Genomic DNA, 15,669 nt, shown 5'->3' with positions numbered 1-15,669 from the left:
TTTCTTTCGTGATTGCCCATGACTATACACAAGCTGAGACCGATAGCAAAAGTAGCTATTGATAATATGGGTCGGAGACGTAGATACGGAGCAGCCCATAGACACTACTCACGCCGATTCTACACTGTAGCAACATATTCTTCTTGCATCCCAGCCGAAACGCCATGCGGCCAACAACACCGAAACGCACTCTTCAGCATCGCTCAAACACTCTGTACAACCCCTTCAGATTCGCAACCTCTAGGACGCCACCCTTCATGAACGACCTCGTCGCTACTAGCCTGGCCTTGAACGCAGGGAAGAATACATGCTCCACCGCCCAGCGCACGTGTCTTCTCCGCGCCCTCAGCTCGTCGTCGATCTGCTCTGCTGCCGCCTCCTCCACAGTGCCCGGCGTAGGCGGGAGCATCTCGGGCACGTAGAACGTTGCCAGCTCCTTGAGGAACGTGTCCAAGCAGGGCTTTTCATCCGTCCAGTCCACGTGTGGGCCGAGCCGGAGGAGGAACTGGGGCAACTTGGCCATCGAGGGCGTGTAGCCCTTGACAAGCAGCGGAATGCTGATGAGTTCGCCCGTCGGCGAGATCTCGAGCGAGAAATACTCCAAGAGCATCTCGCGGCGCTCAATGAGCTGTGCCGAGACCATCTCGACGACCTCCTCGGCGTCGAAGTCCTCGCCCACGTCTAACGCAGCAGATTGTTTGCTCTTCTCATGTTCGGCGGCTACGCGCAGCACGGTGCGCAGATCGAGAGACGGGCTGAAGCGGATGACGCCAAAGTTGCCAAAGTCAGTCAGCCCGACTTGGTAGAAGTACTCGAAGCAAGCACGGCCGTAGTCTATTAGATATAATTTTACTCCGCCCTGAATGGACGCTAGACGCCGTCGCTCGTCGACAATGCCTACGAAAGTATGTGTTGCCAACACCTCGGTTAGCTCGTGATGCATCTCATCGCGAACGTCAGAGCGAAGCTCGCGCACGCTAGCGAGCCTGCATGGATTCTGCTCGCGGTCATTGGTCTCGTAGTCGATCATCTCTGGAGGTTGGGCATCAGGAGCTACAAGGTCCGAAATCGTCTTGTCACCCACTGTGGACGAAGTGCTTCCGCCGGTGGGCGCGAACATGCTCGTGATCTTGCGGAGGTTGGCATCTGTCCTAACAAGATTGTTCTCGTATGGGCGTGTAGTTTTCTTGCTAGAAGCTTGAGCTCTAGTTGAAGGGGCCATGCCTTCATCCGCTTGATTTGGCGAAGATTCCCAGTCAGCGCCTGGGAGGAGAGTTTGTGTCATGAAAGTGCGGCTCTGATCTACTGCAGCAAGCTTGGTACGGATGTGCTCGCAGATTGCCTGTATGATCTCGTCCTCGTTGAGGAAATTGACTTCCCGCTTCGTAGGATGGACATTGACGTCGACCCGCCGGGGGTCAATCTCGAGACTGAGATAGACGAAGGGGTGACCATTCTTGGGCAGGAAAGCTGCATATGTCTGCTCGATTGCTCTCTTGATGTTGGTAGACTCGACACAGCGGTGGTTGATGAACAATAGCAGGGTGGTCTTCTTGATGTGGTAATTGGCATTGGTCGCGTGGCCGTCTGCCTTGAAACCCCAGCGGTCGTCAGATGTAGAGTATTCCACAAGCTCGTTGGCGACACTACCTCCATAGATCTGACGAATGCGGTCGGCCACTGACGCCGTTGCAGGCACGGAGATGCTTGTGGAGGATTCTCCTTGCTTCTTGCAGGAGAAGGCAACATGACTGCAGTGAACGGCATATCTGCCGACCATGTCTATGATCTTGTTGTACTCGTCCGAAGCGGAACGGAATGCACGCCGTCTGGTTGGGACATTGTAAAACAGATCCTCGACAGTAATAGTTGTACCATTCCTGCCTGCCATGGGCTTAGGTTCAGGGCTCTGGCCGGGCTTCGATGGAGCCAGCTTGCCACCATCGTAATGAGCTCGCCAGGCACAGTGGGAGTCCTTGGTCTTGGTGGTGACGGTCAGATGGGCGATATGGCTGATACTTGCCAGGGCCTCCCCACGAAATCCATATGTAGCAATAGAGGACAGGTCCTCGAACTTCTGCAGCTTGGAGGTGGTGAACCGCTCGCACAAGATGGGCAGGTCTTCCTTCTGGAGGTATATTCAGCGGCTGCATGCCAGAAGAGAGAGGGGAGATACGGAGGAGGATATATGCCTACGTCGATGCCGCTGCCGTTGTCTGCAATCTGGAGAAGCTTCAGGCCACCGTCCTTGGCCAAAACCTCGAGAGAGGTTGAGCCGGCATCCACGGCATTCTCGATGAGCTCCTTGAGCGCATGCACGGGCGCAACGATGATCTCGCCGGCTGCAATCTTGTTCACAACGTCTGGGTCCAGTGCCTTGATTCGCCTGGTCGTATTCAAGTCTGGGTCGCCGAGATCGCCTGCCTTTCTCTTTGTCCCGCGACGACTATCGATGTCCATAATCTCAGCCATGGCGTATTGTTTCTGACATTGCGTGAGGGCAGCGTAGTCTCGCAGTCAGGGTCAGTACCAAGGGTTTTTTGTCAAGTAATGACAGTCATAAGCTAGAGGGAGTGAGTCGTCCTCATAATACGACATGACTGACCCCAGTCGTGTTTCGATGTCGCGTTCGCTTGTTCCTGCCGCGACACTTGCAAGGAAAGCGCGTTTGCAAACATGATCGGCCAAAGCAGCTTCGAGATTACGTAACACAGCACAAGACAACATATATCATCCTGTCTCGATTATTCAGTTTACAGATTATTTAACATCGTCGAGACAAGTCTGCCTGAGAGTCTTTCATTCTCGCTGTATGCTAGATAATTCATTTTGTCATGACACTGACGTCCTGTTTGGACGGTTGACAATGACACGAATACCCATTACTTAGTTTACCACAATCCCAGACGGGACTTCTCTTCTCCCCCCCCCCCCAACTCAGTACAAAATACTACTCCACCCCCAGGCCTGCATGCTGCAGCAGAGGGGGAGCCGCCTTTGGATGGCTCCGGTAGACAGATATGTCTGCAGGAGGATCTAAACTAACGTTTCTGCCAAGGCTGTGGCTGCATTTGACGTGACCATACTCCATCCCCAAGGAGTAACTTGTGCCGCCGTCAATTTCGAGGAGGTGCTCGTCTCGGGTCACACGCCCAGGCACACACCCATACAAATTCAAATTTATGCGTGGTGGAAGGGTGTTGTGTCTCATCACGAGGGTTAGCATCCAAAGGCCGTCCGCTGGTGTCCCAAGTCATGTGTCTTTCTTTTCTGTTCTCTTTGCTTTGCTTAAAACGAGGCTGCGCCAGATCTCTGTCTGCCCTGATGGTCTGCTGAAGCCAGCTCAGTCAGTCACCACTTGGCCTCTCTTCTTTCTTGGCAGTGCGTACGCAAGTCATTGGTCGTGCCCCCCCCCCCGGCAAAAAAAAAGAAAGCCCTGGAGCTGGAGAGAGCCAAAACAGACCGGCAGCTGGCCAGTGGCCCTCCAATTCCACCGTCGGGTCCCATCGAGCTCATGCATAAAGCCCATCTTACCAAAATGAAATGTGCGCGTACTCGTATCGCCTGCAGCCTGTCCGAGTCGGTGAGCCTCTGGGAATTGAGGGAAAGCGGCAACGATCAGCAGCTGAAAAGAGAGCCGGGGTGCTAGCTACGCAGGTCTAGAGGTGATGGTCGACACACAATTCTAGTACGCAATGGTTGATCCACAGGCTAGAACACCTTGTTCCCAAAACCAACCAGATATGAGACAACCAACAGCGCAAACAAAGGGCTCAAGCAAGATGACCTTGGGTGTGTGTGGGGGGGGAGGTTGTTTTCGACATCGACCGCCCGTGGCGGAAATAGTGAGCCCCAGCGAGATCTGCAGAATGCCACGACAGGCTGTGCCTTCTGGAGAAAGCCACTCATTAAATCACAGGCGAGACTATTTCCGGATCCGACCAGTCGATCGACCATTTGAGGACGTGCAATCTTATCCTCCCGGATGGCGCCATCCTCTCGAGCCCCCTCCCTCCCCAATAAAACGGGTATTCATGTGCCAGGGTCCTGTCATGTCGTTTCTTTTCCTATCAATGCCGTTCGCTCCAGCTGGCGGGCATCAATTGAAGGGCACGAGAGACGAAAGACGGACAGCGCGGGCGGCGGGCGGACAGACTTTGGCGTTTGGTTGGGGGGGGGGGTGGGTGCTTAGGCCTTTTGCTGGCTTGCCTCCGGGGCATGTTCCACCCAAGACAACCCCAAAAATGGTATCGGGACATTCTTTTGACAGATCGCCATGGGGACTTGGCCTGCCCCCTGGTGCTGCTAGTGCTCCAGACCTCTCAGCACCAGAATGTGGTGACCGGGAGCTGCCGTCGCTAAGAAGCTGATGCGGCTGGGCAGGTCGCACGCGCCTCGGAAATTTTTATGCATGCCCTACCAACCGGGCTGATCGTCAGCTGTCCCGCCGCCATCTCAGCATCGACCAGGGGGTGACCCGAACAGGCCCGCCCCCCCCCCTCCCCAATTTTGCGGCCCCCCGGGAGGCCTGCTTGTCCAAGCCGGGACACGGTGGGTGGTGATCTTCACGGGGGTTGTTTTTCTCTTGCAAGGGAAAACTTACAGGACGGCCAGTGTGGACTAGATTACCAGGCATTATTAGAACTCAGCTTAAAGTTCAAGGAGATGAGAACAAGGAGGAGGAGGAGGCCGAGCAGTAGGAGAGACAAAATTAGGAAAGCAAGAAAAGAGAAAAGAAAAAGGAAGGAAAAAGAAAAGGGGTGGGCACTCTTTTTTCTTCCCTTTCTTACTGTTGACGGGGTGATCATGGCGGGTCTGTGTGCTGATATGGGTAGGGAACAGGGCACTAATATCGCCGTATACCAAGCTCGATATTAATTCCATAGCAGCAGCAAGTTTCCAGTCCAGTCCAAGCCCAGGAAACTACCATTTTCTGCAAAAGGGCAAGCCCCCCTCCCCCTTCCCTCCTTCGAAAGAGAAGCTGCACATCTCTCCCCTTCACTCTCTCTCCTTGTCTAGCCTCTCAGAGATACCCAGGATAGACTTCCCCATCCAATGATCTGGACGAAACCTGTGCATATAGTTTATGCGCTGTCTCGCTTCCTCGGCTCATATCTTTTCTGACCCCCCTCCCCCTTCCCATCCTCCTCCCTCCTGCTTTCTTCTTTCTCTCCATTTCTTCCTTATATTCTCCCCTCCCCCTTCACCCATTTTATCCTTTTGGGTCGTCCTATCCACCACAAATTTTTCAAATGACCCTGATTCTCAACAACACCACTCATTGTGGAGGTTCGAAAGGACATGCTAACCAGGAGCCCCCCCCCCCTGTACGACACGGCTCCTCCTGTGGAAAACGCACCGTTGCCACGCTGGGTCGGGCGCCTGTCTTCTCCGCTCACAAGCGCAATGTTAGCGGAACCTGAGAAAAGGAAAATGGAATGTCGAATTGAGAATCATCACCAAGAAAAGGCAGGCGCTGGCTGCTTTAGCGAAGTCAATGAAGGGCAAGCAAGGGATTCGACCATGACCACGATCACGACCACGACGGCTGCACGGAGGGCACGAAGGAGACAAGGGGTGATTTACGGCTAAAACCTACGTCACCGCCACCACCAAGAAGACAACAAGCTGCCAACGACGCCAAGATGCAAGAGAAAGGAAAATGGACAGCAGATGTCTCAGGATCACCTTCCAGAACTTTCATCGCCCAACTCCATAGAACAACCTTGACACAAACAAAATCCGCGGCAGCAACAAGAAGAGGAGCATTCTTGTGAAATAGCCTTCCATGCTTGGCTCACATTTCAATGCCATCTAATCAAATCGCTAATGCTAGAATATACACTTGGCCAAAACTAGCCAACAAGCAGAGCAGTGGAAGCCGCCCTCCCACAGAAACCCGCCATCTACCAGGAACATCGCACAGTGGTATCTTCGCGATTGCGACCCAAAGACCATGGACGAGATGCCTCCTTAGGAAGGAAAAACAAGGAGAAAAAAATTATTCAAGCCAACCAAAATAATAACAACAATAGTAATACAAAGTCGACATCCGCACTTCCTAGTCAAGTGCGACCAGGACGGACGTTCGATGCTGAAGCGAAAGAAGAAGAAAGAAAGTCGTTGGTAGAGGTGGGGAAGAGCCTGAGAGGTGCTCGACCAGCAGATATGAGACCAACAAGTGCTGCTTGTCAGTGCTATACTCCCAACGGAGCCGAGCTGCCCGAAGCCACACGAGAAGGACGACACCATCGATCTCACTCAGCCATGGTGTCGTTGAGGAGGATCCGGCCTTTCGATCAGACCCCCGATATCGACCCTCTGCCGATCATCACGAGGCCAGTTTTGTTCGGAAGCAACACTCTGATGCTGGGTGTGCTGTTGCGGTGGTAGATACTGGGCGTGCTGCAACTGAGATGGAGGCTGAGGCGCGAATTGCGGCGGCTGCTGGCTTCGGATTGGCGGCAACTGGTACCCGGGCTGCTGAGAGGAGCGGGCCGCACTCGACAGCTCGCTCCTGGGAATGTATGCAGACGGGCCGGACGAGAAATCCGGTCGACCAGGCGACGCCGCATACGATGATGAAGAGGCCACAGGCTGTCTCGGGAGGTATGACAAGTCGCTCACTGATCTCCCCCGTCCCTCAAATGTGGCTGAGACTGGCGTCGGCTGGCCATATGTGTTTTGGTGTCCCGAAGGGTAAGAGTATCCAAGTTCACGCGAATCTCGGCTCTGCGGCGACGGCGTCGGGAAGGGTTTGAAGCTAGTGTTGAGGACCATGATGATGAAGAAGACGGAGCCGAATTTCGCGAGACCAAGTCGCACAGAATGGCTTCTGATCTGGCCGCTCGAATCCGTAAAGCGGAGGGTCTCTATGGTGTCCAGATGATATGGTGCCAACTCCTCCCTACCAAATCCAAGCGTCCGGAAGACCTTCTCTTCCTCTTGTTTCAGGAACATGGGTGGTAGGTAGTTGGGCTCCCTCCTCAACTGATCATCCTGGATCTGACGCTGCAACATCATAATCCTGGCTTGCTCTTCGACGGACAGAATCTCCGCAATTGCGAGGTTCTGTACGCCCTGCCGGCCAATAGCATCTAGGAACGTGGTGGATGCCTTGGCAATGACCATGTCCATCGTCAGAAAGGCAGCCGGCTCTGGTGGTCTCGTCGAGATCTGGAGTGGGGGAGGGAATATGTTTGCACCGCCGACGGATGCTCGTTCGAGCAGTCGAGGCGCTAAAGGCTCTGGAGGTTGTGATTTCAACACTCGATAGGGCTGCGTCCTCCGCAAGTGGTCCTCGCCATACCCAATGGGGCCATGCGGGCCGAATAGGGACATAGGTCGACGGATATTCGGATCTTGACTGTGTCCAAGTCTTGGGTCAAAGCCCGCTCCGCGGTGGTGGTCATCGCGAAGCCGTGGACGGCCGCGTTTCTTATGCGTTACGTCAATGCAAGAATCTTCCTTATTGTTCTGGACGCATCGGTTGCACGGTCTTTGGGCTGTGGTACTAGGAAGTCAGCCTTCGTTCTCGTGAATGGGCTTCTGGCTGCAAGAGCTGAATAACATAACAGAGAACAAGTGTCCTCTATCTCCTGAGCTTGCTCGATAGCACTCGCCATTCCATGAGCGACAGCCATATGGAGGTCTCTGGCATGTTCTGCTGGATGAACCTCTGAAGACGGAGAGAGAGGAAGGAAGGGGGGGAGGGGGGGATTTGCTGGGCTTCCTCGCACTCGCAGGTATCCCTCACGTGCCATCTCGAGGACGTTCACTTGCGCAACAGTCTACATCTAGCCCACCACGCCCCAACTCTATCATCATCACCCCCAAGAGTCGTTCTGCGCCGAAGGAGTCCAGAATTTCTTCAAGAAATGTTACGTACCATCACACCTGGTTTGTATTAGTACTGTCTTCGCCTGGCTTCATCAAGTGATGTGGTGTGGGTTTCCTGGAACTTACCTAAGATGCGCCTTCTTGCATGGAACACACGCCGCGGCAACATGTCCCTTTGTCTTTCTCTGCGACTTGGGAGAGGCAAAGGATTGCTGGCTTTCCTGTGTCGGTGGTCGGGATGTGACAGTGTTGTACGTTGGCACAGGTCCAGAGGTAGGTATCGTGGCTGGGGTCGGAAGGTAAGGGTTTTGAGACAGGATCTGGTTGTGTTGCGATGTATATGACGACAGCGGTCTCTGCATGGGGTCCTCTGGGCGGGGGTAAGCATATGACATGCGCTCGAGAGGCTCCGGCTGGTAGGGCCGGAAGGGAGCGGATAGCCCTGGTAACATTCTCGAATCTGCTTGTGTCGTGGTTGCCGCGCTTGCGCGATAGACATCATGGCTGGTGGCCGCCTGATAGATGGGGAGGAGTCGGTCATCGGCCTCCTGGGTTCCTTTGGGCGGAATCGGTGGAGACCCTGACATGGGCGGAGATGGGTAGTCTCCAGCTGACCCGAGAGAAGCACCCTCGCAGCCTGCTCGCGGCCACGGTAGGTCGAGAGAGAAGCGAGCCAGGTCTGAAAAGCCTCGGCGTTGGCCGAGCGAGCTGAGGGACGTGTCTAGACGATGGGATAGGGCTTGCATGGGAATGACTCTACAGACAGAGCCAAAAGACCGCGGTGCTCGAAGGCGGGCAGAGATAAAGCCTTTGCTCAGGCCCTTCTCTCTGCTGTCCACGGAGGTTTGGTCAGAAGGGGCTGCCGATGCCGTCTCACACGCGATGCACCAAGTCGTCTCCCAGGATAATGCTTCGCGGCAGGCTCGGGCCTCGATGGCCACAGAGGGCGAGGATTATGTCTGTGTCTGGTTTCTGTATGCGTACGATGATTGGGGGGGGAAGGAGGGGTTCCGGTCGTGCGTGCCGAGTTGTTGTCGATGGTTCACAGGCTCACGTGTTCCTTACGGGCTGTCGTCCTGTCGAGAGGGGGTGAGGAGGGGCTAGCTTGTCGGCTGCCGTTCAATGACAAGAGGCCGGCTTCGCGAACAAATTTCTTCGCCACAGAATGGACGGTGGCAACCAACCAACCTTGGGCAGGGCTGGAGGTGACGAGAGCTTTGATAATCAATCCCAGCACCTGGCCAGTTTGAACGTGCACCGTGATACTAAAAGGACGACAAGATCCAAGGTCTCAGTAGTACGGCATGCGGAGGTGGTCGTTGGTTGTTGCTGGGAGGTGTTGGAAGTCTGCAGGCGAGGAACCAACAGGCCCTTTTGATGTCATTGACGATGGAGAAAGGGTATTCTGAGAGAGGCTGGAGAAGGAGGGGAAAGAATACGAGCGAGCGCGAGCCGAGAGGAGACGTCGCGAGAGGCCAACTGCAGGTTTTCTGTATAAACCCTTTTTGGGTTTCCTCGGGGGCAAAAGCTCGAGTTCAAGAGGAGGGGAGAATAGAAGCCCAGAGACAAGAAATCCAAGAAAGATGTACTGGTCGTCGGAGGTTTTGTGCGACTTAAAGAGGACGGAGTGTGTTGAGATGGAGCCCAGATGAAGACAAGGATCTGGCCAGGGTAGAGCTGGCCTTGAGAATAGTGGGTGCCAGGGGTGCTCCCTGGCCCTCCATCAGTCCTGATGTGTGGCTGCTAATTCCAGGGTAGAATCAATGCCTGTATCCCACAAGCAACCCCCCCCTGCACCCTGCCCTCTCTCTCTCTCTCTCTCTCTCTCTTTTTCGCTCTTCCCCTCCCCCTCCATCCCTGGCCTCCCAAGAAGTCTTGTGGGTGTAGGTAAGTGGGAGGAGCCCCATGGTACCGGCCGGGGGGGTAAGAGAGGGACCGGGGAGGGGAAGGGGGGCCACTACCGCCAAGGGTCGGTGGACATGCTCGCTAGGGAATTCAGGCTCCTTGTGACCAGCCCTGATTATAATCGACATGCAGAGGATCAAGAACGCCTCTGGCGAGTCGTGGGGAATTTTTCCGGCTACTTGTGTCCGAAGAAGACCGCAGTGAAAAATATAAATCCACAGCGTCGAACATCTCCCCGACTCAAACCCTCGTGAGGCTGCTTGAGGGGCCCCATTGTAAAAGGAACGTCTGACAGCGCGCATGTTCTGCCTCGAGGACCCGCCGTCTCCTGGGCCTGCCCGCCTGCCTGCCAACCAACCAGTAGGGGGGATAAGGTCACCTTGGGCCCCATGAGGTAAGGCACGGCACGGCACGGCATGGCACGTTATGGCATGGCTGTGGGAATACTGCAAGTTACTTCATTCTCAAGGGGTACAGAGGGCCAGGTGTTTGGCGTCAAGCGTCGTCAAGGTATCGAACCAAGCCAAACTCGGGCGTGACAGCGAAGACAGGTATCCAGTACTATGGAGAGTGTCAACGAGGCCAAGACAAGAATCGAATAGAGAAGTCTGCTGATAGGCAGGGTAGGCCGAGAGAGCGTGGGGCCATGTCTATTACGGACTGCGTAAAATTCTCCGGCGGGTTTCGTCGTGTATTATGGACAGTCAATTGTGAAGATGAACCGACCAAAAACAGTAAGACAGGTTCTCAGCGCAATTTGCTCGGTTGAGGATGGTACAAGGACGGTGAGTGTCTCGCTTGTCGGGTGCGGTAGTAGCCCAGCGACCGGAGGGGGGGGCATGTCTCTGAACTTGTCAACGGCCACCGCCAACGCCAAAAAAAAATGTCGATTCAGGCGGGGGGTGGAGGGGCGGAGCTGGGGGAGGTCTGGTCTGAACCAAGAAGCTGAACCCCTGTCCAGGGCCATGCCCGCTGGTGCCGCTGCCACCTGCACATTTGCAGCATCGTGCGGCGTGCCCCAGTGGAGATCCTGCCGAGGGACGACATGGGCACTCGATCCACCCGCCGGCCCAAGGAGCCTCAACATAGCCTATTAGGGGGTATGCAAACCAACATAGCAACACCTTACTGCGTTCCATAGTAGCCATACGTGCCATAGCAGTAACAGACATGCCAGGGCATGAACTGCAAGTCCCGCAGCTGCTCCGAGATCGCAAACAGCGCGAGAACCGATCGGCCCGCCAGCTGCAACATATCGCCATACGAATTTAGCCAAAGACGAATAGAAGAGAGAAAGAAAGAAGCAAAGAGGCAAACGATTATAGAGTACGGTTTGCTGGATCAGCGTGTGTCGTCCGTTCCACCTGTGCGCGGTGGTGGGGGAATGAGCCCCCTAGCTCACTGTATGGTCCAGGCTGTCTTTTAGATGTGCTCTTTTTTTTTGGGGGGGGGGGGGTGGTGGGCGAGGTTCTTAGCGCCCTGCTCTCCATAAACACTGCTGTAAATTGCAGGCAAAGTGATGTGCGTTGACGGGAGGGTGGTCTGTTTAGAGCCTGAGCGTGTCGTGTAATTGATGAGTTCCCCTCCAGGGCTAGAGAGCTCAGGCGGAAACGATGAGCGAGTTCTCGAGACGAGACAAGACGAAACGAGACGAGACGATAGCTTCTGGGGAACAGCATAAAACGCCAAGACGACTGGACGCCAAAAAAAGATGTCGTGCAGAAGCTGGAGGAGGATCGACAGACTCTACTTTGGACGGAAACTGATCCTAGATTCAAGGAGGGGCGGGCAACGATCAGACGACAGCAGTTTGTCATGTCCATCTTAAGTCTTGTTGACGCTCAAGAGGGTGGGCGGTCCCCAGTTGTCTTGGAGCCAGACCACGTCGCGGTGCCCTGCCCCCTTAGTCCTGTAGAGCTATATAAGAAAAGAAGAAGAAGCGCATGACGTTTCGTCCCGTCAGGCCAATGAGGTTTGGGAGGGTTGGTCGGTAGGCTTAATGCGTCCCTGAGGAAGGTACTCAGGAGGTATTCGTTGCGACGCGGGCTCACCCTCAACCTGCGTTGTCATAAAATCCAAGAAACGAAGGAAAGATGCCACCTTTTTTTTGGTCTGGGCCGGGGGGGGGGGGCCGCCTTCCTCCTCCCTAACCCTCTACAAAATCTAAGAGACGCACGTGTCGACTGGAGGCGGCCGTGGTCGCAATTTCTTCCGTGCTAACTCACTAATTAGCACGAGGCAGCTATGTATAGTCATCCACACCAGTTCAACAGTGGGGGCTGCGAGTCATAAAGAGCTAATCAAGGAACATATACACACAGAGAGAGAGAATAGGAAGAGAGAGGAAGAGAGAAAAAGAGAGAGAGAGGAAGAGAGAAAAGGAGAGAGAGAGGAAAAGTGAAAGCCAATTGACCTGCTGACGATATCATAAAGATGAACGCCTGAATATCGTCAATGGCGGGTTGGGTAGGCACTACAGGAGGTAGCAGTGGACAAGGAACGGTCTGGCCCGTGGGGAGGCGCTTTCCGAAGAACCGAGGGGCGCCACTGCAGAGAATAGACCTGGACCGATCAGGGATGACAGACAGTACTTCGGTACTTGGCCTATAGTACCCGTGGGCTGGTACCAGTCTAGCCTGTTCAGGACAAGGAAAGGTCCGTAGATTTTTAACTCGACCGGCCAAAAGACCCAAAAGCAGACATAGTAGGTACAGTAAGTAGGAAGTAGCCATAGAGGCAGGATGAAGGCGTAAGTGAGAGGTCGCCGCTGCCGCTGGCACAGGTGCGTGTCATCAGCGGGGCCGCCAGCAAGGAGAGTAGATGGAGAGAAAGCCTCTTCTGCTGGTGTGTGCTCGTCATTCCTTGCTGGTGGCCATCGCGTACCTCGGCCAACTCGGTTATCTGAGGCTGTTTAGGCTGGGTAGGCTGGTCCATGCATGAACCCTGTCAGGGAGGACCAATGTTCGGAATACCATGGCTCTTCAGGTATAGTGGTAGCGATGCGGTACAGATCCAGTTCTGTTGGGAGGGGGGAGGGTTGGAAAGAAAGAAAGAGAAGGAGGAGAGAAAAAAAGATAATGCAAGGGCTTAAATGGCTTAGCCCACGCATCAGATGTATGCACCATCTGGTCCCAGGACCCGTCAAGTCATTAGCGCTGACGTGCGTCGTCTGAAGTTCACACGCATTCTTCGCAGATGGAGCCTGCAACCACCCCCCCCCCCTTCCCCCCTCATTCCCCCAGCCACATCTATGTGCAGGTGGTGCATGGGCCCTGTTGCATAGCGCCTCCATATTAAAGCAGGTAGGCTACACACACACAGTACGTAGTACCACGGTAGCTGGGCCAGGCGCCCTGGCATGCCCATGACGTGCACCACGCCGCAATTGTGACCAGTGCAACGATACAGTACAGCAGCCCTTCTGTGTCGTTATTCCGTTGTCGCGTCCAGACTGGGTCACGGAGCAGCTGGTTGCATGCGACGTGCAGTGTAGCGAGGGCTGCCGAAGGTAACCCCCTTTCGACGGTGCCACCACTGGGTTCCTTATTCATTAAACTTCACAAAACGTCAGGCCCTGGCTGGATGCGTGATGGGTGGTGGTGTCGTTGTTGGGGCAATGGGAGATCGTGGACGTTGCCGCCGACTGCAAAATGTGCGACAATCTGTCCCTCTCTTTCTCACTCTCTCAATTTTGGTTACCCTATCGATCTGGGTTCGACATCCGACATACACTTCTCTCCCGAGGTCCGAGCCCCGGATCCGAGACAATTGTGAGGTGGCTGTGCCGACAAGGCGGGGAGAGGGGAGTTTTGTAGTGGGGTCTGGTCGCCCTGGATCGTTCAAGCATTGTTTTGTCTTCCTGCCTGGAAATGGGCTCAAAGGACCAGAATAGGGCGTGGAAACACACAAGAGACATTGGCGGTTGGGGGAGTGGGTCCTGTCTTGCTAAACAAGTTCATCCCACAAGGACGGCAAGGGAACTCAGGGCTTTGGAGAGGGGATCGTGACTATGGTGCATGCATGAACTTGTCTGGCGTGTTGACCTTGGTACATGGTGATGCGGCTCAAACCATGTGGTCCAAAATTATAAGAAACAACCCCTACCTAAAATAATGATGTGCGACGTCCATGTCAGATGTGTATGTAAGGGGGCTGGCCCATAAGATGCCCTCTTATTAACCACCACATGGGCGCCCTGTCGATCTTTTTTTTCTTTTCTTTTTTTCTTCATCCTAACTTTTCCCCTCCAGCCGCACGCTCAGGGTACTAGGGTACAATCTTACGGCCCTTGGCCCAGAGGATCACCAACTTAGCTCCTGGAGCTTATTCATCGTTTGCGACGTCGATCCATTATGCCGCCTCACACTTTTAAGTATCCAATCTCTGGGTCACCAAGACTACCAACCCCTCGCACCCACTGCGACGCTATGCTCAGTCAGGTAACCATGCGGGATCGGGTCCCATGGAGCATTTATGCGCCTTTGATGGGCCGATGTGCATGTACTATGATATGTATGTACATAGTATGTAACGCAGACAGTCACAATTTCCAGGTCTTGGACGTGAGATCGTTGCTACCATAGCATGTGTGGGCTGTTGGGTCTGCAAGAAGAATGACTTGGTCGATACTGCAGTCAAGAGAATCGAAATGGGACGTCAGCACCAAGAGAAAGTTAAGCGTAACCATATTTTCCCGCCCGCAATTTCCAGTAGCTGTTCCGCCATCCCGCTGTGGCTTGGTTATAGAAAGACCCCCCCCCCTTTTCCCAGGCTTTACTAGGCGAAGCCTTACCCCCTCCTCTCTTTCTTATCTCCCTCCTCTTGGAAAGGGGACCCGAAGGCGTTTGAGAGGAAACGCCGACAAGCAAGGGTACTGACTAGAATGAGCAATCCACGATGGATTTGGATAGAACGCAGGAAACCGGCGTGTCAGTTGCCGCCTCAGTTTCTCTTGGATGGCCGCCATAACAGTTTGGCGCGCAGCTGACACCAGGCCGTCGATATGCGCGTCGATTCGCAAGGACAGCATTGATCAATGTCAGCTGCATTTGTCGTCTATGTTTCAGACGGAGGAGTGACTTGGTGCTGATAGGTTCCTTTCCGTCTCAACCTCCCCTCCTTCCTCCGTCTCTCTCCTCCTCTTCTCCTCTTCCTCCGGCCCAGGAGAGCCTCACCGCTTCTTGCAGTACGAATTCCTATTAAACCGCGCATCCTGTTTTTCTTTGGTTTTTGAAACTCGGGGACGGCGAAGATGGTCATGACGAGTTGCGGATGAGATCCACAATCACAAGCCATTCGTTGTTTTGAAGGAGGATTTTTGTGGTGGAGCCTAGAGAGATACCCGAGCAAAATGTACCGCTCACCGTAAAGCCCCGGCCGGTCCAGACGTCATGGTCCGTACCAGGATTTGTTTCCCCCCTGCCAGCGTGGGGTGGTGGACGACTTAGTTCTTTTCCTGTTATTTTTCCCTTTTTTTGATTAATGGCAAAATCATGAGGCGCAAAAAGAAACAAGGGACTTCCTCGCCACCTGCCAGAGGATGGCCCTTGCAGACCCTGCAGACCCTCTTGTTTTTTTTGTTTTTCCTTTTCCCCATCCCCTCCCCCCGAAACGGTGGTAGTGACTCCCGGAGATTTGATCCGGAAACTCGTGCCGCACGCGTAAACAAAGGCCCTTGAAAAAAAAAAAAAAAAAACACTGTCAGGCCAGCAGAGGTGACAGCAGGATGACAGGATCAGTAGCAACGGCAATCAATCCCGTGCGGCTAGACTGGCTAGCACACACGACCCGGAGATTCGAGGTGAACCGGTGGCCCGCTAAGCCCCCAAGCGGCCACCTGAAGCAAATGACTTCACGTCTCCATAGATCCTGACATCTCGCTGACCCACAGAACATTCCAAGGCCCACAGAAATGTTCTGCTCGAC

The 15,669-nt window shown here is 54.3% G+C and overlaps 2 protein-coding genes across 2 annotated transcripts; both read right to left on the bottom strand.

Annotated features, from left to right (window-relative positions):
* Positions 1-9: 9 nt before the first annotated feature.
* Positions 10-2,614, bottom strand: M406DRAFT_345437 (DNA mismatch repair protein MutL). The gene is made up of 2 exons (XM_040922082.1): positions 2,197-2,614; positions 10-2,128 (listed from the first exon to the last, which is right to left on the bottom strand). The coding sequence occupies exons 1-2, from the start codon at positions 2,470-2,472 to the stop codon at positions 194-196; spliced, it is 2,211 nt and encodes a 736-aa protein (XP_040778370.1). The 5' UTR covers positions 2,473-2,614; the 3' UTR covers positions 10-193.
* A 3,647-nt stretch (positions 2,615-6,261) lies between these two features.
* M406DRAFT_253428 (uncharacterized protein) lies at positions 6,262-8,585 on the bottom strand (the record flags this gene model as incomplete). Its single annotated transcript, XM_040916899.1, has 3 exons — positions 6,262-6,319; positions 6,398-7,513; positions 7,966-8,585. The coding sequence occupies 3 exons, from the start codon at positions 8,583-8,585 to the stop codon at positions 6,262-6,264; spliced, it is 1,794 nt and encodes a 597-aa protein (XP_040778369.1).
* Between the last annotated feature and the right edge of the window lie 7,084 nt (positions 8,586-15,669).

The sequence above is a fragment of the Cryphonectria parasitica genome (genome assembly GCF_011745365.1).
Source record: "Cryphonectria parasitica EP155 unplaced genomic scaffold M406scaffold_3, whole genome shotgun sequence".
Taxonomy (NCBI): Eukaryota; Fungi; Ascomycota; class Sordariomycetes; order Diaporthales; family Cryphonectriaceae; genus Cryphonectria; species Cryphonectria parasitica.
Note: the sequence above shows the minus strand (reverse complement) of the source record. Positions and strands in the feature narration are given on the sequence as shown.